This window comes from Heloderma suspectum, chromosome 5 (assembly GCF_057233095.1).
Source record: "Heloderma suspectum isolate Gila_16-S chromosome 5, 16-S_ref, whole genome shotgun sequence".
NCBI classification, from domain to species: Eukaryota; Metazoa; Chordata; class Lepidosauria; order Squamata; family Helodermatidae; genus Heloderma; species Heloderma suspectum.
The window spans coordinates 100,063,606-100,091,042 of record NC_139462.1 but is presented as its reverse complement, the minus strand read 5'-3'; the positions used below and the strand labels follow the sequence as shown (position 1 = coordinate 100,091,042).

At 44.2% G+C, this 27,437-nt stretch overlaps 1 protein-coding gene across 1 annotated transcript; it reads right to left on the bottom strand.

Moving 5' to 3' along the window:
- Positions 1-405: 405 nt before the first annotated feature.
- Positions 406-26,120, bottom strand: YIPF7 (Yip1 domain family member 7). The gene is made up of 5 exons (XM_084860323.1): positions 26,005-26,120; positions 23,648-23,817; positions 14,779-14,924; positions 4,765-4,946; positions 406-1,894 (listed from the first exon to the last, which is right to left on the bottom strand). Exons 1-5 carry the CDS (start codon positions 26,118-26,120, stop codon positions 1,732-1,734), a joined length of 777 nt encoding a protein of 258 aa, XP_084716449.1. The 3' UTR covers positions 406-1,731.
- Between the last annotated feature and the right edge of the window lie 1,317 nt (positions 26,121-27,437).

Below are 27,437 nucleotides of genomic sequence, written 5' to 3'. Positions count from 1 at the left end.
GAGAGCTGCAAAAATAAAATTTTAAAAATGCATGTCTGTTTTTGTAAGTAGTACAAAAACTGCATCCTCCCTTGACTCTCTCATGCAGTACCCCATTCACATACACACACATGCCCCATCCATGGCATTCACATACTTATAGACACACAGTGCTCTTATACAGAGACAAAATCCACAAATATATAGTATAACATTTGATGTGAGTGCAACTAGTCTGTTTTCTGCTGCACCACTTTCTGCTGACAGTACAACCCCATTTGTCCCTAATCATCATAAACATTGTATAACATCTCAGTAGTTGAGCCAATGGCTAGAGGAGATTCATTTCAGGTGCAGTCAGGATGTCAGCCAATAGCTATAGAGATTTCAAATAATGAAGCCTTTATTTTTCTCAGCTTTTTTTTTAATCAATCACCTAATATTGGGGCATAGACACTTTGCGGGAGCATATTATCTATACTTTTCATACTTGGAGGAGGTAAGTAGTGACGAGTGAACTTGTAGCTGTATTCAGAATTGTCTTGATAATTACAAACTTTCTCAGTGAGCATTTGCAACCCCCCCCCCCCCACACACACACACACACACTCTTTTCTGCTTTCTGGGAGCTTTTCTACATGAGGCTGTTAATCAGCTGTTAATCCACTTATCTACTTTCGGCTTCATTGCAGAATTGAGATCGGAGCACTATATGAGGAGTGTTTCCTTTTCTGCTTTTCCACTACATGACCTCTGGGTGGAACTCTGGTACAGAGGAATAGCACAGCCACACAAAAGGCAATTGTGCTTTCTTTCACTTTCACAATTAAATGCCGCATTTTCCCTGCTCTAAAAAAACTTGCTGAAAGTGCTGCTTACATACGGAAGCAAAACTGGAGGGTCGTGATGTTATTTAAAGAACCCGTAAACAACCGTGAGTAGGGAATGATGAGCACACAATAAATGTCTTGTGTAGAAAAACCCTTTGAATACTTTCCCACATAATATGGGGGCACGTGTGCTGGTGGTACTATATGTAAATACCTTATTACATAGCCCCTGGAAAATGTAATTCCAAGCACCAACCATGGCTTAGAGCAGCCTTATCTATCCTCAAAGTCTCCAGATATTTTGGACAGCATTCCCCATCATCCCTGGCCATTGGCCATGCTGGCTGAGGCTGAGTTGTAGTCCAAAAGATACCAAGTTGGGGGGGGGGGGGTCCTGGAAATCCAACACATCCCCCACTCTCAAAACCAAACAAACCCCGGAACAGGAATGGGTGTTAGAACTGAAGCTGGGGCAGCAGTCACATCAAACGTTTGCAAGAAAGCAGTCAAGAGAATTAGTTCACACAGACAGGAGTTATTCAGTTATAAAGGTCTGCTTGGTCGGGTATCTGGTCATGTATTTCATACCAATCAATGCATGTTTCATTGAGTGTGAGGGGCTACCATTAAAGGTCTTTTTCCACATGTTCCTACATAGCAACCTGGTCAGACAGCAGTGTGAGCAGTGTACACGTGTGCAGAATCTCATTTCACATTCTCAGCCGGAGACAAAATGCCTGGGGAAGTTGATGCACAATTCGCAATACAGCAAGCATTACATACAAATTTGTGTTCCTAGCCAGGTAATCCCAAGCTTTGGGAACATCACCAAAGTACTCTAAAAGATTGTCTGAAAATGGTGTTGATTTTACAGTCAGACAGATAGATAGGACAGAACAGTCTGGCTCGAAGAAACCGAAGCTCAGAAAACAGTCAGAAGTGCAAAAAGGCCGTAGAGTAAAATGCAAGGATAGGCAACGAGAAACTGCTGGCCTTCCATAGCCAAAGCTGAACTGAATATTTTGGAGGCAGAGAGGCTGCACCATCCAATAACGATCAGAGCTAGCAGAGTTCCAAGAATTCCCCTGCAAGAACATAAACAAGGCAAAATCACTGATTAATAAGAGTAGGATGAAAACATCTCAAGATGCTTGCTAATCAGGGATGTGATGATCGCTGAGGGCCAGCAGCAAATTCGACATCACATCAAGCCAAACAAACAGAGGAGCAGGTGGGGAGGGAGACATTTGTCATTTGGGATGAACAAAGCAGCTTCATAATTTGCAGCTTTAAAAGACTAAGCAGCAAGCAGTAAATTAGCTCACATTTGCTAGAACTGTGAGACAAACCACCTCAGCATTTTCATGCCCCAGTAGCCTGCAGCTGATAAAGAGAAATGGGCACACCATGTAATATTTGCAATATACAATCTAGAACTATGGGCATATCCAGGCTACCATGATAACAACAACAACAACAACAATAATTTTATACCAGTTTGGCTGAAAATAGCTTCATCATCCAGATAATACTGGCAAGTGTAATTCAGTGAGGGTTTTGTGAATTCTCTACTAGGTTTTCCTAGAACATGCCCTGCCCCCTCACAGAACGACAGTCACTGGTGTTCCCTGGATAGAAGGAATGATTAGTAAACCAGCATAATCCTGTCATTCTGGGTTGCCTGCCATATGTATACGTATTGCAGAAACACATTTTCTTCATTTATTTGTTCATTATATTTACACCCTCTTCCTACGTTCTATGGGCTCAGTGCAGCTTGCAGCAATTTCATCAATATCTAATGGGTGGCTTGAGGAAACAAAAGAGGGCAAAATAAAAGTGATGAATAATTCCTTTCCACTCACTAACATTTTTTGTCCCTATTACCTCTCTTTCCCTCAAACTATAGGTCTCTTGAGAGATACAGCTTGCTCAGCTTCCATCCACCACCTCTCCCCTGCTAATTCCACCCACCCCTCGAGAATAAACCATCATTTTTTTAAAAAAAGTTGTATCAGGTTCTTAAGTACTTTGCAGTATGAGGGACAGTCCAATTGGCAGAGAGAAGGGGCAGGAGTGATGATGCTACTTTGCCTTCATTGCTTTTCTCCCTGTTCTGCTCACATGAGAGTTGGGCCTAAAGATGCAAGGTGCTATTTACTGTGTTTATTAATTTAAATAATGCTCTACACTCACACTGTATTGCACATGGAACTTCAGAGTAACGCAAGGATAGTGGGAAACACAGGCTCTGCCCCAAGGATTTTACACTTTTAATTGTGATCTGTTCTTTTGGCCATTTCCTAGAACAGGCAACAGTTCTCCTATCAAGTACAGTAAGGCTGCAATCCTATACACACTTAAGTCCCATTAATCTTAATGGGATGTATCTCTGAGTAGACATGCTTAGGATAGCAGAGTAGGTCTCTGGAGTAAGCCCTATCTGTTGTTAGTTTTTTAAAATACACATTCACTGCTTTATAAATGAAAATTATTAACTAGTTAATAATAATAAAATGAATAAATTAAACCTGCTTATTGCTTAAAAAATAGAATGAATGGCTCCTTCAGCAAAACCAGTGGCTGTCATGTCAAGGGAACAAGAGATCCTTTAGTATGGATTCTTGCCAGGGCTTTAGCTATTCAGAGGAAACATGGAGTGAGCCATAAAGTCAGTACACTAAAAAAGAAAGAAAAAAGACAGCAAAACATACTTGTATACAACTGCTGCTTTAAAAAAAGAAACAATAGGAGGTTTTCATTTCCTGGCTGCAGTTTTCTACAGCGCCCACAGCACCCACTCCGATGGAGGATAAAACAGGAGGAGAGACAGAAGGTCATTTGTATATCTGAAAATGGACTAGATAAATTCACGGGAGATAAACCTATCAATAACTATCATTCCCTCTAATACCAAACTCAGGTGGTCAAGTGCCACTGCATATCAGTTTGAAAGTGAAATGGACCATCCAGAAATAAGGCTGTGGTTTCTGCATACTCAGAAGACTCCCTAGGTATGTAAAAGTATATATATTTGTACACTAAAAGAGTAATTAAAACACACACACACAAAATAGTTCATCAAGGACCTGTGAGCCTCCTGGTTTAATATAATAATTCAGTCTATGGTTGAGAGAAGTTGTGATGTGGAATATTAAGTTGGCAGGAGGGGTAGAGGAAGAAAATGGAGGGCAGGGCAGGGCGGGGAGAGGGATTTAAACTGCTCACCTCCCTAACAGTTTGTAGTAAGCATCTGGGGAGGGCAGATTCGGGCTGCGGGATACAAGCTGTGAAGTTAAAACTCCCTTCCCTGACAAGGCTCCTGCTCCATGCTGGCTGTAGCCCTGAAAAGGAGCACTCCTTTTAGGGAGTGGGAATACTTAGGAGTAGGGATACATTGCAGCATTTTATTGCATGGAACCTTCATTTACAGAGCCTGTATATCTCTGGGCATAGTGTGTTGGAGGAAGGCAATAAGGGATAACTGTCACCAGCGTTACGAGCTTCTAGAATAGCCTTCCCCAACTTGTTGCCCTCCAGATGTGTTGGACTACCACTTGCATTATCTTCAACCAGCATGGTGAATGACCAGGGATGATTGGGACTGCAGTGTCAACTTGGGAGGGCTGTTCTAGAAGCATGTGGCTGGTCAGTGCTAGAAACAGAATGGTGAATTAGACAGCTCTTTGGCTTCATCTAACAAAATGATTCTTAGGGAACAATCCTATGCATGTTTAGACAGAAAAAAAGTCCTACAACTCCCAGCATGTGGCTGGCTGGGGCATGTTGGGAGTTGTAGGACTTTTTCTATCTAAACATGCATAGTATTGCACCCTTATACTCCTCACCCAACACTCCCTCTTGTCCTCCTCTGTCTCAACAAATCTCGCATGAATACCCCTTTCCTACCATTCACAGCAACCTGCCAGCATTCCAGATGTCAATCGATACTTACTGTAGGGAGAAAAATACTGCATATGTCGATAGGATCACCATAGGTAGGAGGCAGTATCCTAGCACACTTGCTACACATCCATACGAAACGCTTTCTATGCTCATCAGGTTCAGCAAAGCATGGATTGCTATGCACCCAATAGCACTCATGCCATAAACGTAGCCAAAATGAACTTTCCCCGCCTGTAGGAATGAACAAAGAAGACAGTGTCACTGCGCAAATGGGCTGGCAAAGAGGTGGAATATTCACCTTTATGCAGAACCACTGAGATTTTAATTATGGTGGATCAATTTAAACGTGTATGTGGTCGGGAGTAATGGGAGTAGATTTTTTCCTTTTTTAAAACTCACTGCTCATTGAGCCCTCTACAGTTATCTAAATGCTTAACATTAGTTTTGAGTTTATACTGGATATATAGAAATGTTGTTTTGCACCATTCAGAATAAGAAGGGAAGATAGTTATTAGGAAAATACAACATGTTTGACAGCAAGATTGAAAGATAACACCACTAAAACAAAACAGGATACAGAGATACATCAAAAGAATAAAAGTTGGTGGCAACTAAACTTGGGGGGGGGGATCTTCCTTACTAGTGATATCTGGCTGAAGAATCTCTTTCCCATTTAAAACAAGAACACTATTTAAAGCATGATGTAATAGGTGCAGAGTGCTGAGATCAACAGAGAGTCAAGTAGTCATCAACCTGGAGATATAGCAATATCTGCCGTTATGAATTGCTCCAGACCTTTATGCTTAATGAACAATTTATAGTTTAAAAGCTTTTAATTAAGGTTTTAGTTTTTACATTATTGCTATAATTTAGGAGCTGCTTTAAAGGTCTTTTGGGTCTAAAAGTGGGCTATAAATAGAAACAAGCAAGCAACGTGTTGGCCCGATAAAATATTTTTGGGGTTTTGCTAAAAGAAGCTGTGTGGGACTCCGGCCATGGCACAGGGGGAACTGTTTCCCCCATGCATGGCATGGAGGGGAAAACATGCAAGTGCAGTATGGGTGACCATTCATAGCTAATAGCTGTTTTCACTTCCTCAGCTGATAACAGCTCTGGAAGATATGCATCCAGGAGGAAGGGGTTAACCCCTCTCCTGCATGCCATGGCCCTGACTCAAACTGTGCCCCCTCCCCTCCCACTGGGTAAAAAGAGTATGGTGTTGCAGCACCTCAAAAACTTTGTAGAACTGGAAAAGGGGCAGAAAAGGGCAGACAAAATCATCAGGAGGCTGGAGCAACTCCCCTGAGGAAAGGCTACCACAGCTGGGGCTTTTTAGTTTAGAAAGTAGGCAAGTAAGCTGGGGGCGGGGGTACATGATAGGGGTTTGTAAAATTTTGGGTGGTGTGGAGGAAGTGGATACAGGGTCTTCTCCCTCTCTCATAATACTAGGACCAGTGGAGGCTGGTGGCTCTGATTTTGGTGGGGCCGGAAATCTATTCCCGGTTACAGTCAGAACCAGCCAGACCTCTAAAGGCACTATCCAAGGTACTGAACCTAGGGTTCAGCACCTTAGATTCTTTAGAGTGCTATGGAATGCATGCACGGCCCCAGTGAAATTGGAGCCACCAGCCTTCACTGACCAGAACCCAGGTTCATCCAAGAAAGCTGAATGGTGGGAGATTCCAAGCAGAGAAAGTGAAGCACTTGTTCACACAGTGCATAATTAAACTATGGGATTCACTTTCACATGATGTAGTGATGGCCACCAACTGAGGTGGCTTTAAGAGGTTAGATTAGGCGAATTCATAGAGGATAAGGCTATTGATACCTATTAGCCATGATGGCTATATATTACCTCAGTAGCAGAAGCAGTGGCCCGATTTGCATGATCACAGAGGGGAAATAAGCCACGCTGGCTTATTTCTCCCCCCACACACACACATGTACCCCGACATGGGCTGTTGTAGGGTTCTGGGTGGCTTGTCACCCACAGCAACAAGCTACCTGGCCTGGTTCGTGCGAGACGACAAGCTGCAGTACTGCTGAGGGCAACTATGCAAATTGGCGTACTTGGCACACGTGTGTGTGTGTTGGGGGGGGCATAAGTCATCGTGGCTTATTTCCCCCTCCGCGATCAAGTACACCTGGTCAGTATATCTCTGTATACCAGTTGCTGGAGAACATGAGTGGGAGGGGGCTATTGCCCTCATGTCCTGCTTGTGGGCTTCTCACAGCACAGGTCACAAGTCATACAGCTCAGACACTGATTTACAACCTCAGTGAGAACCAGGCCCAAGTTATGGCTGGCTGCTGGATTGAACCCCTTGTTTCATTTGCTCTGCACTGAAGGTTCTGTGAAAAGTTTAACAAATGGATGTCCTCCTGCTTTGTACATCAAAAGAGAAGTACAGATCTCTTTGTGCAAGATGACACTTTCACAAGGAATGCACAAAATCAATCTCCTAAATACATGTGCTTGGCCATTATAACAAAGGAACACCCTGAAGGATTCAGTCAGGTTGTTACTAATCTCTTGATTTGTTTTTGTACAACTATGATTTTTGCCATTAACACTGCAGCCAACTTCACAGAAAACAGCTGCTGCTAGTTTAGCCTACCCATGACAGTTGGTTTTTCTTGACAATTGTCTTGGCTTCACTAAGTTGCTATTTTGGGGGGTTAGGGTTTTTTTTTTTTAGACTGCATTCCTGTCAGCCTTCCCCAACCTGGTGACCTCTGGATGTTATGGACTACATCTCCCATCAGATGCAGCCAGCATGGCCAGTGGTCAAGGATGATTACATCTAGAGGGAACTAGGTTTGGGGAGTGCTGCTATATATGTTTACCTGGGAGTAAGTCCTATTGAACTCAGTGGGACTTGCTGCTCAGTGAATACATATAAGATTGTGCTGTTAATGTTTCAAGTCCATTGGTACAGGCTCCAGATCAAGGCCTGGCATGAAAATATGAGGGAAACTTTATGTCTGAAAGAAAATTAATGGGTAGCTGCTTTTACCAACCCTCATATTTCCAGTATTATTCCCATGACTGCTACTGACACGTTGTTGGTGTATAATGCCATTGGTGTAACACATTACTATCAACTACATCTGCAGCCATTAAAGGTTTTCAATAGGTTTAACATTTTCAGTTTGGGCAGGGAGGTTGGATCCACTATATTTTCTACAGATGCCATGCGTAAACACGCCAGCAATAATCAGCTAATATTTTAACTTGTTTGTTCCAGAGCATTTGATTAATTGATGCAGACATGCTTAGCAGCTTAATCTAAGATTAACAAATTGCTGCGCCAGAGGCAGAAGAAGGAAAGATAGTGGCTATATGAAAACTCTCTTTGATATACTGCTTGATGGAGGAGAGTTTGGTGCAATAAGGAAGGGATGGGGGGTAGTTGGGGAAAAGAGAAGGAAAATTAAGTTGGGACAGATTGAGGCAAATTGGCTTCTCAGTTACCACATTTTAATGTGTTTTATCTCCTTTCCTTTCATTAGAGATTCATTTTAGATGAGGCCAGGAACAGGCCGTTTTAACCCCCCCCCCCCCGCCCCTGATTTGGAGCTTAACATTTCTGATGAAGTTTATGTCTTTTGGTACACAAAACACACATTACTTTTTTCAGCTGTATCTGTTCTTGATCCGTCTTTGAGGCTAAAAGAGCCTGCAGCCCCCAAATCTGTCTGAAATACAGTCCAACAGGAAATCTGCTGCAGGCTTTCCGAGTGGGAAGGGAGAAGTGTTGCCAGACAGACATTGCCCCAGAAACAACCCATTTCTCTTGAGAAGTCTGAACTTCATTCTGCTCCAATACACCAATCACTGACTGACCCAAGTTGACTGCTCAGTCTCCTGTAGGTCCTTGTTTGAGATGGTAGGAGATTCAGCTTAAGGCCCTTTTAACAGTGCTTTAATAGAAAGCTTTAAGCCCTGTTCCTTTCAGTTCCTCTCAGCTTCACTGAGGTGCAGGGTTTAGGCCAACACAAAACCTGAGGAGTGTCTTCTAAGTCATACTATTTGTAGTTCTTCCATTGAGCAAATTGTGTTTATTCATTCAGGCAAGACATTTGTAGGTATAATTTCACATGTCTGTCTGTCTGCCTGTCTATCATCTATCTATGTCTTGAGAGAATCAGGTCAGTCACCACCACAGCTGTGTTAAATGGATAGGTGGTCACATTTTTTTTTTTTAAAGTGCCACAGCACATATGTGTATACCATATTTGTCCCAGGTTTGAGCAGCTCTCCAACCCAGGGTCACTGATGTTAACTGGTGGAATTAGAGACTTCAGCTGATGCCTGAAGTGCAGAAGGTACTGTTCAGTTGACCAGGTAAAGGTAGAACAGGGAAGCTGGAGAAATCCACAAAGGAATCAAATGAGTTCAGGTTTCTATGAATCTGACCCATGAATTCTGCAATGGACTGGCTTTTCCTGAGTCGCATGGATTCTATGGACTTGTGGACTTTTTTTTTACTTTCCAGAATTTTATGCAAATTTAGTCATAGAAAACTACGTAAAATTAAAAACAATGACAGGCCAAACACGTGCATTTCCCCCATAAGCTAATGCATGAAAATGTGCATTGGGGGTATTTGTGCATTTTGCGGGGGATTTGTGCATTTGGGGGGATTGCACATTTTCACAAGTGTGAATTTGCGCAAATTCAGGGAATTGGTAAAAGTATTTATGTTATACGGCAAAAGTATTTATGTTAGCCCTGGCCAATCCAGAAGTGTCATAGTGCCTCTCAGCTGCAAGGGCTGTTGTTCCACATGCCTATTTCCCTCCAGTAGCAGAAGGCAGCTACGAGGGCTGAGCACACACAGTCCAGGCAGCTCACTAAGGGAGGCGCTAGCCTCAAGTCAAGAGGTTCATGGTTCAAGAACCAGAGTCCCTCATTCAGTTAAAGAATGCATGACCAGCTACAGTGTTGCCAGGCAGCAGGCACACCAGAGAGGCAGCTTCAGCAGTCTAGGCCAGATCTAGGAAGGCCCCTAGTACAGAATGCTCTGTGTATGGATACCGTGCCAATCCCTATCAACATTATCTTTGATATTAGCTAATTGAGATGTCCTTCCGGGACAGGACGTACCTTGGGCAAATCCTCCTCGCGGCGGTGGATCCGGCGGCGGTTTGGCGGCGGTTTGGCGGCAGTGGCCGGTCTTCCGACCGGCTGCCACCGCCGCCATTTCCAGTAAAAAAAACCCCAAAAAACAAAAGAACAAAAAAACGTGATAGGCTACGTAAAGATTTACGTAGCCTATCACAGCTAGATTTTTAAAAAATACCGTGATAGGTTACGTAAATGTTTACGTAGCCTATCACGGCTGATTTAAAGGAAAAAAACAACGTGCATACGCAAATTGCGTTCCTTATTTTGACACGTCTTAGTCTGCGTAAACATTTACGTAGACTAAGACGGCAAAAATAAGGGGAACGCAAATAGCGTAGACGCTACGCTATTTGCGTTCCCCTTATTTTCGCCGTAGTCTACGTAAATGTTTACATAGACAAAGATGTGTCAAAATAAGGAATTTTTTTTTTCTGAGTTGATCACGTTTTTTTCCTTTTAAATCAGCCGTGATAGGCTACGTAAACATTTATGTAGCCTATCACGGCTGACTGCAGGGACGCAAACGGCAGCGGCTACGGCCGCCACCATTTGCGCACCCGGCCGGCCAGGATTCGGGTGGGGAGGGACGGAGCGCCTCCCCCCCCGGCCAGAATTTCGGGGGGGAGGGATGGAGCGCCTCCCCCCCCGCCTCGAATCAAATTTCGTTAAAGGTAAGTCACTTTCATACATCCCTACACCTTCCAAAAGATGTCCCTAGATTGTGCAGAAGAGTTTTGTATTTTTCTTCCATATTTATCAGCTAGTTGAAAATACAATGTAACATTCATTTAGCTGTACAACTCTTTATCCAAATTACATAGTTTAAACATGTACATTATAATGCATTAGACAGAATAAACATATAAACAAACCGATAACAGATCTGTGAAGGTATAAATTATGATATCCAAACATTCTTCATAATCAACTCAGAAAAAAAAATAGAGCAACATTTTAAGAGGTACATTTGTGCTATTACACAATATCTTTTGTCATGGTCTCAAGAGAGAATTTATTTCATTGACTCAGATGTTCTTTGCCTTTTTCTTAATGATTTTTTGGTCATACTCCCAGATCTTTGCAATGTGAGACAATACCCACTTTTATCAAACTAGAGCTGATCTTTAAAATACAGGTGAGGTTTCAAGTGACATGTTCTTTGTCTTAGATGATGGAGACTAATAATAATAATAATAATAATAATAATAATAATAATAATAATAATAAATAAAATATCACAGGTAGTATCCAATGGTGCCCGTGGGCTAGTTGGTCCTAATGCTAGTGCAATGGGAAGCTAGTGGTTCCTGATAGGGATGTACTAAAGTCACTTACCTTTTCAAAGGCTGACATTCGCGGTGGGGAGGAGGCGCTCCATTCCTCCCTCCGAAATTCTCCCTGGCCAGCTCCGCTCTGCAGCAACCTCATGGAGCTGCTGGCCGGGGCTGCCCGCAGCTGGACATCCGGCCGCTAGGCAGCCTGCACAGGGACGCAAATGGCGGCCACCGTAGCTGCCGCCATTTGCATCCCTGTATTTTGCCGTGATAGGCTACGTAAATATTTATGTAGCCTATCACGGCAAAAAAAAGGGAACGCAAATGGCAGCCACCGTAGCCGCCGCCATTTGCGTTCCCCCCCTCTTTTTTTTTGCCGTGATAGGCTACGTAAATACTTATATAGCCTATCACGTAGGGGTGTATGAAACCCCACTTACCTGGCTCCGCTGGGGTCTGCCAGTGGGGGGAGGCGCTCCGTCCTTCCCCCCAGAATCCTGCTCGGCCGGCTCCGCTCCGCGGCCAAGCCGCAGAGCCACCGGCCAGCTCCGGCCGCCCGTAGCTGGACATCCGGCCGCTGGGCAACCCTGCAGGGACGCAAATGGCAGCTGTCGTAGCCGCCGCCATTTGCGTCCCTGTAGTGAGCCGTGATAGGCTACGTAAATATTCACGTAGCCTATCACGGCAGGGGGAAAAAAACCCTAGTGTACGCAAATGGCAGTAGCCGCCGCCATTTGCGTGCACTGGGTTCCCCCCCCCCTGCTGTGATAGGCTATGTAAGTATTTACGTAGCCTATCACGGCTATTGAGATGAGGAAGCGAATGGCGTCTGCAGGACGGCCACCATTTGCAAAGCAGTGCGGACGGGAGCAGGTTAGTGCTCCGTTTTGCATGCCTTTCATGGGGTGGGGGTGGCGGGGACTTTGTCCCGCGTTCCTTTTGTGGGGTGGGGCGGCGGGGGCTTCGTTCTGCGATGGATTTAGGGGGGCCGAATGCACTGGCATTCAGCCTCACCGAGATCCATTGTGGAATTCTCTGACATCCCTACTATCGTGGCCTCCGCAGGGACACAAATGGCGTCCCTGCGTTAGTGATACATAAATATTTATGTAGGCCAAAACGGTGAATCAAAAAGGGATGCAAATAGCTCCCACTACGCTATTTGCGTTCCCCTTTATTTTCGCCGGAATAGTCTACGTAAATATTTACGTAGACTAAGATGGTGAAAAATAAGGAACGCAAATGGCAGCGGCTGTTTTTTTTTAACCGGGATGTGATAGGCTACGTAAGTCTTTATGTAGCCTAACACATCTCTGTAAAAAAAAATGACAAGACTGCAAATGGCGGCGTCGGCAGCTGGTCAGAAGACCAGCCGCTGCAGCCACCACTGCCGAAGCCACCGCCGGAGCCGCTGCCGCCTGGAACATCCGCCCCAGGTAAGTCTCGTCCCGGGGGGGATCCGCGGGGGAGCAGGGGGGTGGCAGGCCATTTCACCACAGATTTCGGGGGGCCGCATGCACTGGCATTCGGCCTCACCGAGATCCATGGCGGAATTCTTTGACATCCCTAGCTGCAGCACTAGCGGTTGGTCTTGCGGGTGCAACAGAATGAATGGAGGCAGAGCAGCAGTGCTGGATACTGCCCTACATGCCCAGGAAGTTTGTAAGCTAATTAAGGGTGTGATCCTATGCATGTTCAGATAGGAAAAAAAGTCCTACAATTCCAAGCATGTTCCAGCCTGCATGCTGTGAGTTGTAGGACTTTTTTTTCCTGTCTAAACATGCATAGGATCATGCCCTAATTCTCAGGTTCTTTAAAACAGGGGTGGGCAAAAGGCAGACCCGGATCTACCAGTAGATCTGAAGGTGATTAGTAGATCAACAAGGGATTCTAACTCGTAAGGAGCGATCCTATGGCTGCTAGTCAGTGGTTAGATGGCCATAGAATACATCGGTTTCTGGGAACTGACCTTGGAACCTGCACTCTGAGGTCGATTCCCGGAAAATTGACCTTTTCCCTCTCCTGTGCTGCCTTGCAGGCAGCTCAGAACGGCCCCATACTCTGCACTTGGAAAAGGAGAGCAGAGCAGTGAAAACAGGCATTCCAGGGGGCATTCTGGGATGGCGAAGACGGAAATGCCAGTATGACACAGCCGAATTCAGCTATCTAGTAGGGATGGACAAAAGTCCCTTACCTTATCCCGCAGCTTGCTTCGCGGTGGGGGGGAGGCGCTCCGTTCCTCCGGCCAAAATTCTGGCCGGGGGGGAGGCGCCCCGTCCCTCCGGCCGCGAATCTCATCTCCTGCCAGGATGCAAATGGTGGCAGCCGTAGACGCTGCCGTTTGCGTCCCTGCAGTCAGCCGTGATAGGCTACGTAAATGGAAAAAAAATTGGAAAAAAAGCGTACGCAAATGGCGGTTGCCCTTATTTTCTCCGTAGTCTATGTAAATGTTTACGTAGACTACACGTGCCCAAATAAGGAATGCAAATGGCGGCGCCCATGGGTGTCACCATTTCCGTACGCGCTTCCCCCCCCCAAAGTCAGCCGTGACAGGCTACCTAAGGATTTACGTAGCCTATCACGGTGTTTTTTGAAAATCTAGCCATGATAGGCTACATAAATCTTTACGTAGCCTATCACGTTCTTTTTTTTTTTTTCCCACCTTGCCTTGGAAATGGCGGTGGCGGCAGCCGGTCGGAAGACCAGCCGCCGCCGCACCGCCGCCGGGAGCCGCCAGCACCAGGGACAGTCGACAAAGGTAAGTCCCATTCCGGAGGGGGTGGCGGGGGGTGGCATACCGTTTCTCCACCAATTTCGGGGGGCTGAATGCATTGGCATTCGGCCTCCCGGAGATTCGTGGAGAAATTCTCCGACATCCCTACTATCTAGCCACAAATGCAGGGCAGCTGAAGCCTGGAGGGGACGATCCCCTCTGCGCTTCTCCTGCCTTGCATTGGATAGGCAGTCACCTCCGAGTTTGGAGGCGGCTGCCTATCCCCATAGAATTGCGCCCATAGTGGTTTAACAGAGACAACAAAAAGTTTCTTTCCCTCTTAAATTAGGCTACTGAAATCAGGAAAATGGGGGAGGGGGGAACGGGGACGAGGAATGGATTTGTGTGAGTGAAAGGATTTGCCATGGAGCCCTGGTCCTCAACATGGTTCCTGAGAGCTCCTGGAATTTTTTTTAAAAAAATGTAAATTATTTTTATTTTATTTTTGTTAATTTTTTTAAAAAATCCCCCCCCCCTCATTTTTCAATATACATAAATGGATTTGTATGAAATGCATAAATTTTCTAGCAATTATACATGGGCTGTGACAAAAGCAGAGCAAATATCCAAATAAGCATACATTTGAAGGTGACATCTATATGCCACTCATTCAAATATTGAAAGTGTTGTAAGGTCCTCAATCCATTGCATTGTAGGAGGAGGTGAGTGTTTGTCTTTCCAGTGTTGTAATATTAGTCTTTCAGCTAAAAAAGCTGTGCACAAAGAAGGGAGGCATCCCCTGATATGGCTTATAAAGAGACATTTATGCAGGCCCATTCTGCATAGAAACATAAGAAAAAGTTCCCATATTGTTTACCGTCCTCCAGTCTCTGATCAACAGATACGGTTATTATTAGACCCTCAGTGACTGCTATGACACCATACCAGTAGCAGCGTTGCTCCGAGGGCCAAGCAGAAAACCATCGGCCCTGTCAGGTCGGTCTCATTCATAATGCTGCCATCTGCAGGCTTCGTTGGGTTGAGGACTGTTAATGTTTTCTGCCAGATGTGATCGAAGTTGATGCCTAGCTCTGCAAGAAAGAACCGTACCAAACCAAAATGGTTCATTCTCCCAAGGGAAGGCCTTGGTGTAACAGTTCATCAGGAATCTTAGATCCCCAAAAAAACAATCAGTTGGCTGTCGACAAATTATTCTAATGACTATGCATGGTAGCCAAGACTTAATTTGGACTCCAGATTGGGAGGTATTGATTACTCCATTATGAATGGGAGAACTTTGTAAACCAGATGTCAACACTGTCCTCCTGTGGCTTTGATTTATCATACACCCATGCAGACATGCCTGTGTACACACATACTTCTAAAACAAACTTCGCATAACTGGGCAAAGACACTGATGATGCAAAAGCTGCATGCTCTGTTTTTCTTGCATGTGGTGCAGAATGTAGATGGAATGAGATTTATTCTAATAAGAATGCCGATGAACATGTTCTTTATAGACAGGGTTGCCTTTATTAATCTGATCAGTGTTCAGTGCCTTTACTATCCCATTGTACAAGATCCTGCTCTGTTTTCGTAAGCCAATGACCATTTTTGACAAGCAAGAAGGTGGCTGTACCTAGAGACCTTCTGGCTTCAGAGTCAGGGTATGTAGTACTAATAACCCACCAAGCCAAATACAGCCCACCAGCTGCGTATGGTGGAAAGCATTTGATGTTTCAGTCTGGCTGTGAGGAATGCCCCTGTTGTCTTCTGAATCCTCCAATAGCCAAAATCAACACTCAGACAAAAGGGCTGCTTTCCAAGGCTTGATTGTCCCTCCCTTTCCATGCCAGGGTCACTGTCACTCCCAGGAATGTGAGCGGGGGGGGGCTGCCCCTCCTGTTGCACCTCTGAAACCAGAGAGAGTTCCTCTCCCACGGATTGTATCTCCTCCTCAGAATCAGAGGTGCTTTGGGACTCTATGGGCTCAGATCCAACCCTGACACTGACGGGGACTGCAAAAACAGGTTGTCAAGCCCATGGTAAGCACTGCAATTGGCAGGTATCCTGTTCCAGGCAGTGAGCATGGCTGGGTTGCGGTGCAAGCACACAAGCAGGCTTTTAGTCAGGAGCTCAAACACCAGCAGGAGCTCAGACCCAAGCAAAAGTCCCAGACAAAGGGGAGCTAGACACAAGCATCAGTTCCAGACCAAAACAGACATTAAGTTAAATGTGTGGCCAGCAGCTACATCTTCTTTTCATTTTTACTTGAGTAGGCACAGGGGGTTGATCTGGACCTAAATTTATTTATTTGTTTGTTTGCTTGTTTATTGCATTTCCTGGCTGCCTTTCAGGGCAGAAGCCCTCCCAAGGTGGCTTACAACAATTAAATACATAAAAAACAGTTGAAATATTAAAAGTGATCGAAACATAAAAACCATAATAAAAGCCAACAGTACAACCAGCAAGAAGAACAACAGCAGCCATATCAAGAGGAGGCCACGGTAAAAGGATACATTTTCAAGGCCTTCTTAAAAGCCTGCAGTGACTGTGCATGGCAGAGCTCTGATGGCAACTTTTTCCAAAGGTGTGGGGCCACTGCAGAGAAGGCCCTTTCATATGCAATCGCTCTCACGGGTGGGCAAATGAGAAGGGCCTCTCTTTCTGATCTTAAAGTGACAGCAGGCTGATATGGGGGAAGGCGGTCCTTCAAGGAACTTGGTCCCAAACCATTTAAGGCTTTAAAGGTTAACACCAGCACTTTGAATTGGGCTCAGAAACACACTGGTAACCAGTGCAGCTGGCACAGTACAGGCCCCCTATGCCCCATGTTAGGGTCCCAATCTGGATTGGGCCCTCTTTACCTACTCTAGAGGAAAAGAAAGAAAAAAAGAAAGACACAGACAGACATTTAAAGTAACCTCTTTTGACCCTCAGACACAAGTGCGACCCTGGACAGTTCCAAGCTTCACTCATATTGGATGCTAATACACAAAACCAGAGTAACCTCAGCTGTTGCTTCAGCAGTCTGGAGTTAGCTGAGGCTTTAAATAGGCTGCAGCTCAGTCTAGGTGGGCAGCTCTGCCCCAACCAGAAAAAACCTCCTGCATTAAAAGGGGCCTTGCCCTGTTTTGTAAGTGACAGCGCTGGGTGGGGGATCATGACTGCACTGCGGTTTCTGGAACAGAGTCCTCAGAATTCAAAAAGATGGCAATGCAACCGCCCGAAGCTGGAGAAATGGTGTTACGGTGAACTCTGGGGATTCCTTGTGCTTTGGGGCCTGGTGGGGGTGGCGGAGTGTTGTCACCTGGGCTGAGGGCAAATCCCTCCCCCGCTTCTCCATTGGAGTCTACAGCTCCACTCGCTAAGCATGGGGAGCCTGACCCTGGGCTTGTGACAACAGGCGGGCTGCATGTAGTTTGGTGGGTATGTAGTTTGGCCAGTTGTGCAGGTCAGCAGTACTGTCACCAGCTGCATGTGTGACTGAAGAAGGTCAGGTTGTCAGCCCCATTCTGAAGGACCATCCATCCAGTCCATGGGTGTTTACTGTGGCTCTTTTGTCCAGGCTATTTCAATGAGGACAATGATGTGCAAGCATGTGAGAGAGGTCTTACGTGGCTTGGAGCATACAAAGCTCTCTCAAGATGTGGCCTCAGAACCAGGAAAAGGGAGTTGTTATAACCACACGAGGACCTCCTCTCCTGCTTCTAGCATGGCTTGCTTCCTCCATGTGCTGAGAGAGTGCCCCAGAATTTGTTGACTGTTGCAGGGGTTTTTGTAGCACTCTATATTCATGCCAGAATGAATGCACCTCAGAATGCTGGTGCATCCTCCAGATGTGCGGTGGCTCTCTGGCTTTATAAAAGGCGAGATAGGTTAATGGCGACTGCCATTATCCTGTTGTGGGAAAATTACAGCCGTAATTGGCGTATAATTTTACACCATTTGTGGCCATGAAGCACTAAGTTCTACCTAAATGGAGCCCGTTTACACAGCAGATTTCTCCAGCATCCCTGCTCCTAACACCAGCTGCCTACGGAGCAGTAGCAAGGTGCAGCAGAAGTACATGGTACATCTGTCCTTCAACACATCTGCCACCTTTCTCACTTTGCAAGTTCTCATCTGAATAAGAGGTTGTCAGAAAAGTTGTCATGACAGGGATTGCAAAAGTGGGTGAAACCATAACCGATTGGCAAAAGTACCATTCTTTTCTCCTATGTTTAACAGCCAGCCAGTGTAGTATGGGGAAATAGAGTTCTGGACTTGGGCCAGGAAGATCTAGGTTCCAGGCAACATTAAGCCATGAAGCTCACTGGGTGAGCCACGATTTCTTATTTATTCTTACATTTAGATCCCACCTGTTTTCCTCTTGCAAGGAACCCAACGTGGCTTACATATCCATTTTATCCTCACAACAACCCTGTGAGGTAGGTTAGGCTGAGAGTCAGTGACTGGCCCAAAGTCACCCAGTGAGCTCCATTGCCAAACAGGGACTAGAACCTGGATCTCCTGAGTCCCAGTCCAACCACTCCAACTACTACACCACGACATTTCTAACAATTTTGTAAAAATAACATTGGGGGAGCATGTATGCTGCTTGAGTTCCCCCAAGGAGGTCCTTCTAAAGGATAGGTTTAAAATATCATAGATGGATCAACAGATTGGGGATGTTAGCTCTACTCTCTCTCTTAGGGAACTTATAAAGATAAAAACCACACATACCATGAAACATTTAGATAATGTGATAAGATCAAAACCTAACAGAGTAATCATATGCATATTTACTCAGAAGTTAGTTCCACTGAGTCCAAGGAGGCTTATCCCCAGGTACGCAGGTATAGTATTGCACCCTAAATATCTCAACTAAAGACTGAAGGGCTTTTTTAATCTAACATAGTTGATGTCGTTATAGTAATGTAGATGTAGCGAATGTTCCTGTTCTCAAGTTTTGCTTTGGCATAAGCCACCTTAATTTAAGAAAACATGAAAATTTATTACAAGATATGTAAACAAGATTATAACAAGTGTTTATTAATTATAGCTAGCTTAACATGATATCTGATGGTTCAATATAAGCACAGAGGGAAAGGCAATGCTGTGAAATGAAATCTGAAAGCAAAATTTATTGTGCTGCTGTCATCTAGAGGTAGTAAAGTATATGATGTATGTGCCATAAAAATGAGCTAACGCCTTTATTTTCCATGCAAATTGTGGTGCTGCCCTTTCAAACATAAACATGTGTCTGTGTTATAAATGCAAGACAACAAATTAACCAGATTTCCCCCCTCTGTCTGATTTGGCAGCCTAGAATTGAACATTACTTCTAAACATTTTTTTTCCACCTAGGATTTTTTGACCATGTGATGATCAAGCTAGCTACAATTCTGGGCACAGAGCAATTTAAAATTTAACACACACCAAATACAAGGTTGATTTTAGTCTGGCTTGTGTTTGTTATATATGAGAAAGGGAGTTTTAATACTGATGCATAACATCATGGTTTGGACATGATGTAATATCTGTTAATAGGCTGTGATCTGCAACTGAATTTTAACATGAAGAAACCTGCTGTAATCCAAGCAATGGACCAAAAACCTGGTTTAAAATTCCAAGTGATGGGACCTGTGCAAGAATTTGCAATTGGGGAGGCCCACTGTGCAATCTTGTGTGGGAAAGTGCAGGCTGCCTTGGTCGGAAAGCCAAAGAGGGGCACATTCCAGGTAGATACGTCTGCTACCTAGGGATGTACAGATTGTATAAAATCCATTCTGTCTGGGTTTCGTAGATTGTCAGGCACTTTTCCTTCCATCATCCATTCATGGATGGAATCTGATTTTGTTCAAGTTCCTGAATTTGCACAAATTCACATTTACACAAATTTGCACTTGCAAAAATGTGCAAATTCCCCCCAAATGGGCATTTTCATGTTTTAGCCTATGGAGAAAATGCATATTTTTGGCCAGTGTTTTTGTATTTCGTATATTTTTGTATTGCTAAATTTGTGCAAAGTTCCAACAAGTAAACAAACAAACCCGTGATCTGCAAGTCCATGGAATTTGCATGACTTGAGAAAAGCCACAGGTAGGATTCATAGAAATCTGAACCTATTTGATTCCATTGTGGATTTCTCTGACATCCCTACTGCTGCCTCAAGGAACAGTGCAGAGAAGAAGGGCTGTAGCTCAGTGGCAGAGCACATACTTTGCAAGCAGGTGGTGCCAAGTTCAATCTGGGGCATCTCAAGGTAGGGCTAGGAAGGAATCTTGTCTGAAACCCTGGAGAGTTGCTGCCAGTCAGTGTTGACAATACTGGGCTAGACGGACCAATGACTCAGTAATGCACCTACCTATGTACCTATAAGATGCTATTTTCCCCCATCTAGATGACTTCTTCCCCTTCATGGATCACTGCCTTGTTGTGGCGAAGGGGCTTGTGTAACTCAGTGAAGCCATAAGCTATGCCATGCAGGGCCACCCAAGACGGACAGGTCATGGCAGAGAGTTCTGACAAAATGTGGTCCACTGGAGAAGGAAATGGCAACCCACTCCAGTATTCTTGCCAAGAAAACCCCATGGAACGTAACACAAGGCTAAAAGAGATGACGCCGGAAGATGAGACCCTCAGGTCGGAAGGTGTCCAATATACTACTGGGGAAGAGCAGAGGGTATTTCCAAGTAGCGCCAGAAAGAGTGAAGCGGCTGGGCCAAAGCTGAAAGGACACTCAGCTGTGGATGTGTCTGGTGGTGAAAAGAAAATTCGATGCTGTAAAGAACAATATTGTTTAGGAACCTGGAATGTCAGATCAATGAATCAAGGTAAGCTGGAGGTGGTCAAACATGAGATGGCAAGATTGAACATCGACATCTTGGGAATCAGCGAACTCAAATGGACAGGCATGGGCAAATTTAATTCAGGTGACCATCATATCTACTATTGTGGGCAAGAATCCCTTAGAAGAAATGGAGTAGCACTCATAGTCAACAAAAGGGTGGGAAAAGCAGTACTGGGGTACAATCTTAAAATGATAGAATGATCTCAGTACGAATCCAAGGCAAACCATTCAACATCACAGTAATTCAAGTCTATGCCCCAACCACTGATGCCGAAGAAGCTGAGGTTGATCGGTTCTATGAAGACCTACAACACCTTCTAGAACTAAACACCAAAAAAAGATGTCCTCTTCATCATAGGGGATTGGAATGCTAAAGTAGGAAGTCAAGAAATCACCGGGATAACAGGCAGGCATGGCCTTGGTGTACAAAATGAAGCAGGACAAAGGCTAATAGAGTTTTGCCAAGAGAACACGCTGATCATAGCAAACACTCTTTTCCAACAGCACAAGAGGCGACTCTACACATAGACATCACCAGATGGTCAATATCGAAATCAGATTGATTATGTCCTTTGCAGCCAAAGATGGAGAAGCTCTATACAGTCAGTAAAAACAAGACCTGGAGCTGACTGTGGCTCAGATCATGAGCTTCTTGTTGCAAAATTTCGGCTTAAATTGAAGAATGTAGGGAAAACCACTAAACCATTCAGGTATGACCTAAATCATATCCCTGATGAATACACAGTGGAGGTTTCAGGGATTAGACCTGATAGACAGAGTGCCTGAGGAACTATGGACGGAGGTCCGTAGCATTGTTCAGGAGGCAGCAACTCAATCCATCCCAAAGAAAAAGAAATGCAAGAAAGCCAAGTGGCTGTCTGATGAGGCTTTACAAGTAGCTGAGGAAAGAAGGGAAGCGAAAAGCAAGGGAGAAAGGGGAAGATATATCCAACTGAATGCAGAGTTCCAGAGAATGGCAAGGAGAGACAAGAAGGCCTTCTTAAATGAACAATGCAAAGAAATGGAGGAAAACAACAGAATGGGAAAGACTAGAGATCTCTTCAAGAAAATCGGAGATCTCAAGGGAACGTTTTGTGCAAAGATGGGCATGATAAAGGACAAAGAAGGCAGGGACCTAACAGAAGCAGATGAGATTAAGGAGAGGTGGAAAGAATACACAGAAGAACTATACAGGAAAGATCTTAATGTCCCTGATAGCCATGATAGTGTGGTCACTGAACTTGAGCCGGACATCCTAGAGAGTGAAGTCAAGTGGGCCTTAGGAAGCATTAGTAACAACAAAGCTAGCGGAGATGACAGTATTCCAGCTGAGCTATTTAAAATCCTAAAAGATGATGCTGTTAAAGTGCTGCATTCAATATGCCAACAAATTTGGAACACTCAACAATGGCCGCAAGACTGGAAAAGGTCAGTTTACATTCCAATTCCAAAGAAGGGCAACGCCAAAGAGTGTTCAAACTACCGCACAATTGTGCTCATTTCACATGCCAGCAAGGTGATGCTCAAAATCCTACAAGCTAGGCTTCAGCAGTATGCGAACCGAGAACTACCGGAAGTACAAGCGGGGTTTCGAAGAGGCAGAGGAACTAGAGATCAAATCGCCAACATTCGCTGGATCATGGAGAAAGCAAGAGAATTCCAGAAAAACGTCTATTTCTGCTTCATTGACTACACTAAAGTCTTTGATTGTGTGGATCACAACAAACTGTGGCAAATTCTTAAAGTGATGGGAGTACCAGACCACCTTACCTGTCTCCTGAGAAACCTGTACGAGGGTCAAGAAGCAACAGTAAGAACCAGACATGGAACAACCGAGTGGTTCAAAATTGGGAAAGGAGTACGACAAGGCTGCATATTGTCACCCTGCTTATTTAACTTATATGCAGAGTACATCATGAGAAATGCCGGGTTCGATGAATCACAGGTCGGAATTAAGATTGCTGGGAGAATTATCAACAACCTCCGATATGCAGACGATACCACCCTAATGGCAGAAAGCGAAGAGGATCTCAAGAGCCTCTTGTTAAGGGTGAAAGAGGAGAGTGCAAAAGCTGGTTTGAAACTCAACATTAAAAAAACGAAGATCATGGCATCTGGCCCCATCACTTCCTGGCATATAGAAGGGGAAGAAATGGAAGCAGTGACAGATTTTACTTTCTTGGGCTCCAAGATCACCGCAGATGGTGACTGTAGCCATGAAATTAAAAGACGCTTGCTCCTTGGGAGGAAAGCTATGGCCAACCTAGACAGCATTGTAAGAAGCAGAGACATCACCTTGCCGACAAAGGTCCGTCTAATCAAAGCTATGGTTTTCCCAGTAGTAATGTATGGCTGTGAGAGCTGGACTATAAGGAAGGCTGAGCGCCGAAGAATTGATGCTTTCGAACTGTGGTGCTGGAGAAGACTCTTACGAGTCCCCTGGACTGCAAGGAGGTCAAATCAGTCCATCCTAAAGGAAATCAACCCTGAGTGCTCATTGGAAGGACAGATACTGAAGCTGAAGCTCCAATATTTTGGCCACCTAATGCGAAGAGAAAACTCTCTGGAAAAGACCCTGATGCTGGGAAAGACTGAAGGCAAAAGGAGAAGGGGACGGCAGAGGATGAGATGGCTAGATAGCATCACCAATGCAATGAATATGAACTTGAGCACACTCCGGGAGAAAGTGCAGGACAGGAAGGCCTGGCGTGCTATGGTCCATGGGGTCACGAAGAGTCGGACACGACTGAACAACAACAACAACAAGATGACTTCTTGTTAGTAGTATACATATATTTAATGGTATCCTACCCACACAAAACACACATTATCATTAAATGTCAATTGTTATCTATATAAGGGGGGAATAAATGACTTGCTTGATAGTACAAACATCTGTGATGATGATTAACAGATTCTGCTTTATGCATACCTGCCAGAACATGCAAAAAAGTGTAATTAAATGCTTTAATTCTGTACCTTCTAGCAAAGGAGGTTCTTCATCAAAGCTGTCAGAGTAAGCACGATTAGGTGGAAACTCAGAAGCATATGCTGGTTGAAAGATCTGGCCTGAATAAGGCTGAGAAGATGAAAGCATTTCTGAAGGAGCAAAGGTATCATGTGACTGTGCCACGGTGCCCATCCAACCTCTACAACTGAAACAAAACAAAAGCACTGCTACCAGAGTCAAAGGACATGTTCTTCAAAACTGTGATGTATATATTAGGTCTTTCTGGGCTTTACATATATATTTTGGTACGTGCATGTGTTGTTTATCCCCTCCAAATTTAAGACAATCAAAAACAGGTAAGATAGCAGCCCCCTATAACTTGCACCATTTCACCAGTTCTGACTTTCCAACAAAATATGTTGATCCAGTCCGATTCATACTTACTACCCTTGGTGTGGGAGCCACTTCCATGTGGCTTCTTCCCAGGTTATTCTTCATGGGAACATCAAGGAATCATATGGATAAGGTTCTTTCCTATGTTGATGTCACCATTCCTCCTGGGTAATATTTATGGGGAAAGTAACATCTGTACCCATGAGCTTCTCCATGCACACATTGCTGATTGGCATGAGAAGAAGCCACAAGGAAGCAGTTCCCATGCCACTGTCTGTGAGCCGGCCCATGGTTGAAAGGAAAGAACAGTCATAATGGTCCTATTCATTTTATGATGGGGTGTGCATCTCATGGACACCCAATACATTTTCAGACATCTCCATATTGTGATGTGGAAAGGTATACTTTGTAACATTTGGAAATTGGTGAATGTGTTTTCTTCAAGTGGAAAGACATGGTGCCAGACATCAGAAGAGTTAAGAAACTGCAAAGGCCCGGACATATTAATGAGCCCACTGGCCAAAGACCAGTATTGCCATCTTGGCTTTCATTAGGCATGGAGCCCAACCAGTCCAAACTAGCTAGCTGGGCTTTCAGTCACATGAGATACTACCCTAGCAACCCTTGTAACAATGTAGGGCCTCTGGGATGCCATCTCAGTTAAGTTGTGGCTGCTGACTGGAGGCAGTGTACACTGTGTTTGATCTTGCCAAACACTTGTCAAGTGGACTCTGGTTCTTGGTTTATGAATCCTACACTCCTCCATCCCCCACAAGCCATGACCCTACCCTTTAGGTAATTTGGGGGTCCTTCTAGGCCATGTTGTTCCAAAAAACCTGGAGCTGGCTTTGTTAACTTGGCCATCTGTAGATGAAGAAGGACCTTGTACTGAAATAAATATTATGGTATTGGATGTAAAACTTAGGTTTCAGAGCTTTGAAAAAACCCACTTTCTCCTCGGGATACTTAGCAATGTAGCCCACAGATTTGTGCTAAATCTTGACTTGGCTAAACTGGAACAGTGACGTACGAAATTTAAAATTTGCTGCGTTTTGATGAGTGTCAGCTTTTATGCTTTCACATGCATACATATTTGCATTCAGTTCATTTTTGCATTTTGTTTTAGCTCTACTTGAGTTTAGAAGGTTGGATATCCTAGACCAGGAGTGGGCTACCCCGCTATAGAAAATATCCCCACAACTGGCAGTTTTGCCACCAACATTTGATGAAAAACTACTCCATAGTGCTACAAAGGTTTAATCTAATTTACTTGCAAACAAGTGAAATCTGACCTTTGTAGCGCTCTGTAGCACAATGGATGCCATTTTTGCCCAGAATTTTCCCCTTTGCTATTGACAAATTCAGTGTATGCAGCCAGTGTCTTGTCCACATCCCTTCTAGGTAGTCATCTCCATCTCCTCAGCTAATTTAAAGGGACAGGGAATGTCACCAAGAGACATGATGTGATGTGTCACCAACTGATGTGACAAAGAAGCTTCTGAAAAAGGACTGACGGGCTCTCTTCCTACATTATAACTCTTTTTTCCTCTTTTTTAAGGTAAAGGGAGTGTAAAACATTCCCACCATACATTTTAATGTACTTTAATGTACTCAAGAGTGATATGAGATTGCAAATGCTGGAGCATTCCTTTTGACATCTTCTTTTAACAATTATATAAATTCTGTACTGATTTATTTGATTGAAGGCAAAAGGAGAAGGGGACGGCAGAGGATGAGAAGGCTAGATAGCATCACCAATGAATATGAACTTGAGCACACTCCGGGAGAGAGTGGAGGACAGGAAGGCCTGGCGTGCTATGGTCCGTGGGGTCACGAAGAGTCGGACACAACTGAACAACTGAACAACTGATTTATTTAATGGTCAAAAGATCAATTTGTAACACTGTAAATTACAAATAATACTGCAATGTATTCCACCTGAAATGCAATGTTAAAATTAAATCAGCAAATTCTTCCTATTTCAAGCACTTACTTTTTGCTTTCATAGACATTTCCAGTGACTCCAGATCCATTATAACTTTGTTGTTGGTCATCAGTGGTATAGTCTGACTGGTAAAAATCTACATCAAATTGCTCAAAGTTTGACATTCTGAGGAAAAGGAAAACAGATTACTTAGCAACAACAAAGTATTAAGGCACAATCCTATGCAGGTTTAGACAGAAAAAACTCCTATGGATGGCTGGGGAATGCCAGGAATTGGACTTTTTTTCTGTCTAAACCTGCATAGGATTGTGCTCTAAGGTGACTGGCCCGGAGAAACTTTGATTCAAGCCCTTATTCATCTATGAAGCTCAATGCATGGGGCTTGGGCAAATTGTTCTCAGCAGCCTACCTCACTGGATTGTTGTGCGAATAAACCGAGACAAATTATATATATCAACGTGAAAAACTTGGAGAAAAGTCAGAATTTAAACATTGCAATAAAACAAATCACAGTGTCGTTAAAACAACACTCACAGCAGTTTTTTACAGTAACCCCTGAACTGACTCTCTCAGCCCAGTTTTAAGTGGTGCTGACTGAGCTAAAATTGTTCGCCCGTGCAAGCACTTTTTTCTGTCTAAACTTGCATAGGATTGTGCGCTTTATGTATTATGCATGTGTCTTTTGGAGCAGAAGTTAGAAATCCATGTTTACTTGAGAGGAAAGGCCATGGCTCAGTGATAGAACACATTTTGCAAGCAGAAGGTCCCAGGTTCAATCCCAGGCATCTCCAGGTAGGGCTAGGAAAGAATCCTGCCTGAAACCTTGGACAGCCGCTGCCAGTCAGTGTCAGCAGTACTGGGCTAGACGGACCAGTGATCTGACTCTGTATAGTTCCTAGTCTAGAAGTGTACTTCTAGACTAGCCAGTTTCTACGAATTCATTAATTCAGTATTATGAGCAATCTTCTAAAGAATGTTGCTGCTGAACTGTTGCATTCTTTATCATCCTCCCATTTTTGAAGACCAGGTAGGTGCCAATTTATCTGACTTTTAATACAACTGTAGTGCCAGCTGGCCCAATAAGAACTAGCAAACTACGGCAGTGTGTGAACTAGCAAAGGCACCTGGTGATGCCCCACCTTTCTGTAATGCTTGCCTGTGCTTCTAAGTGGCTCCTTCTCCTCTTCCTCGACTGCCTGCCCCTTAATTTGTTGCTGTCAATTCACTCCCAGCCATGCATTACTTGGTCAGCTGGCCCCTTCTATTAGTTTTAAACATACATTTCCTGTTTCCTGCCAACAAGCCCTTTAATTCCTTATTTCCTCTTTGCAGCCAGAGCGATTGCTGGTTCGTTTCCACTATTTTACTTAAAATCATCACTTTTTAAAAACTATCAATTGCACTGTAGAGAAGTAACCACAACAAAAATCTAAACAAACAACGAAGTGGCACTGGGTAAAGATCAGGTCTCCTGCTAATGT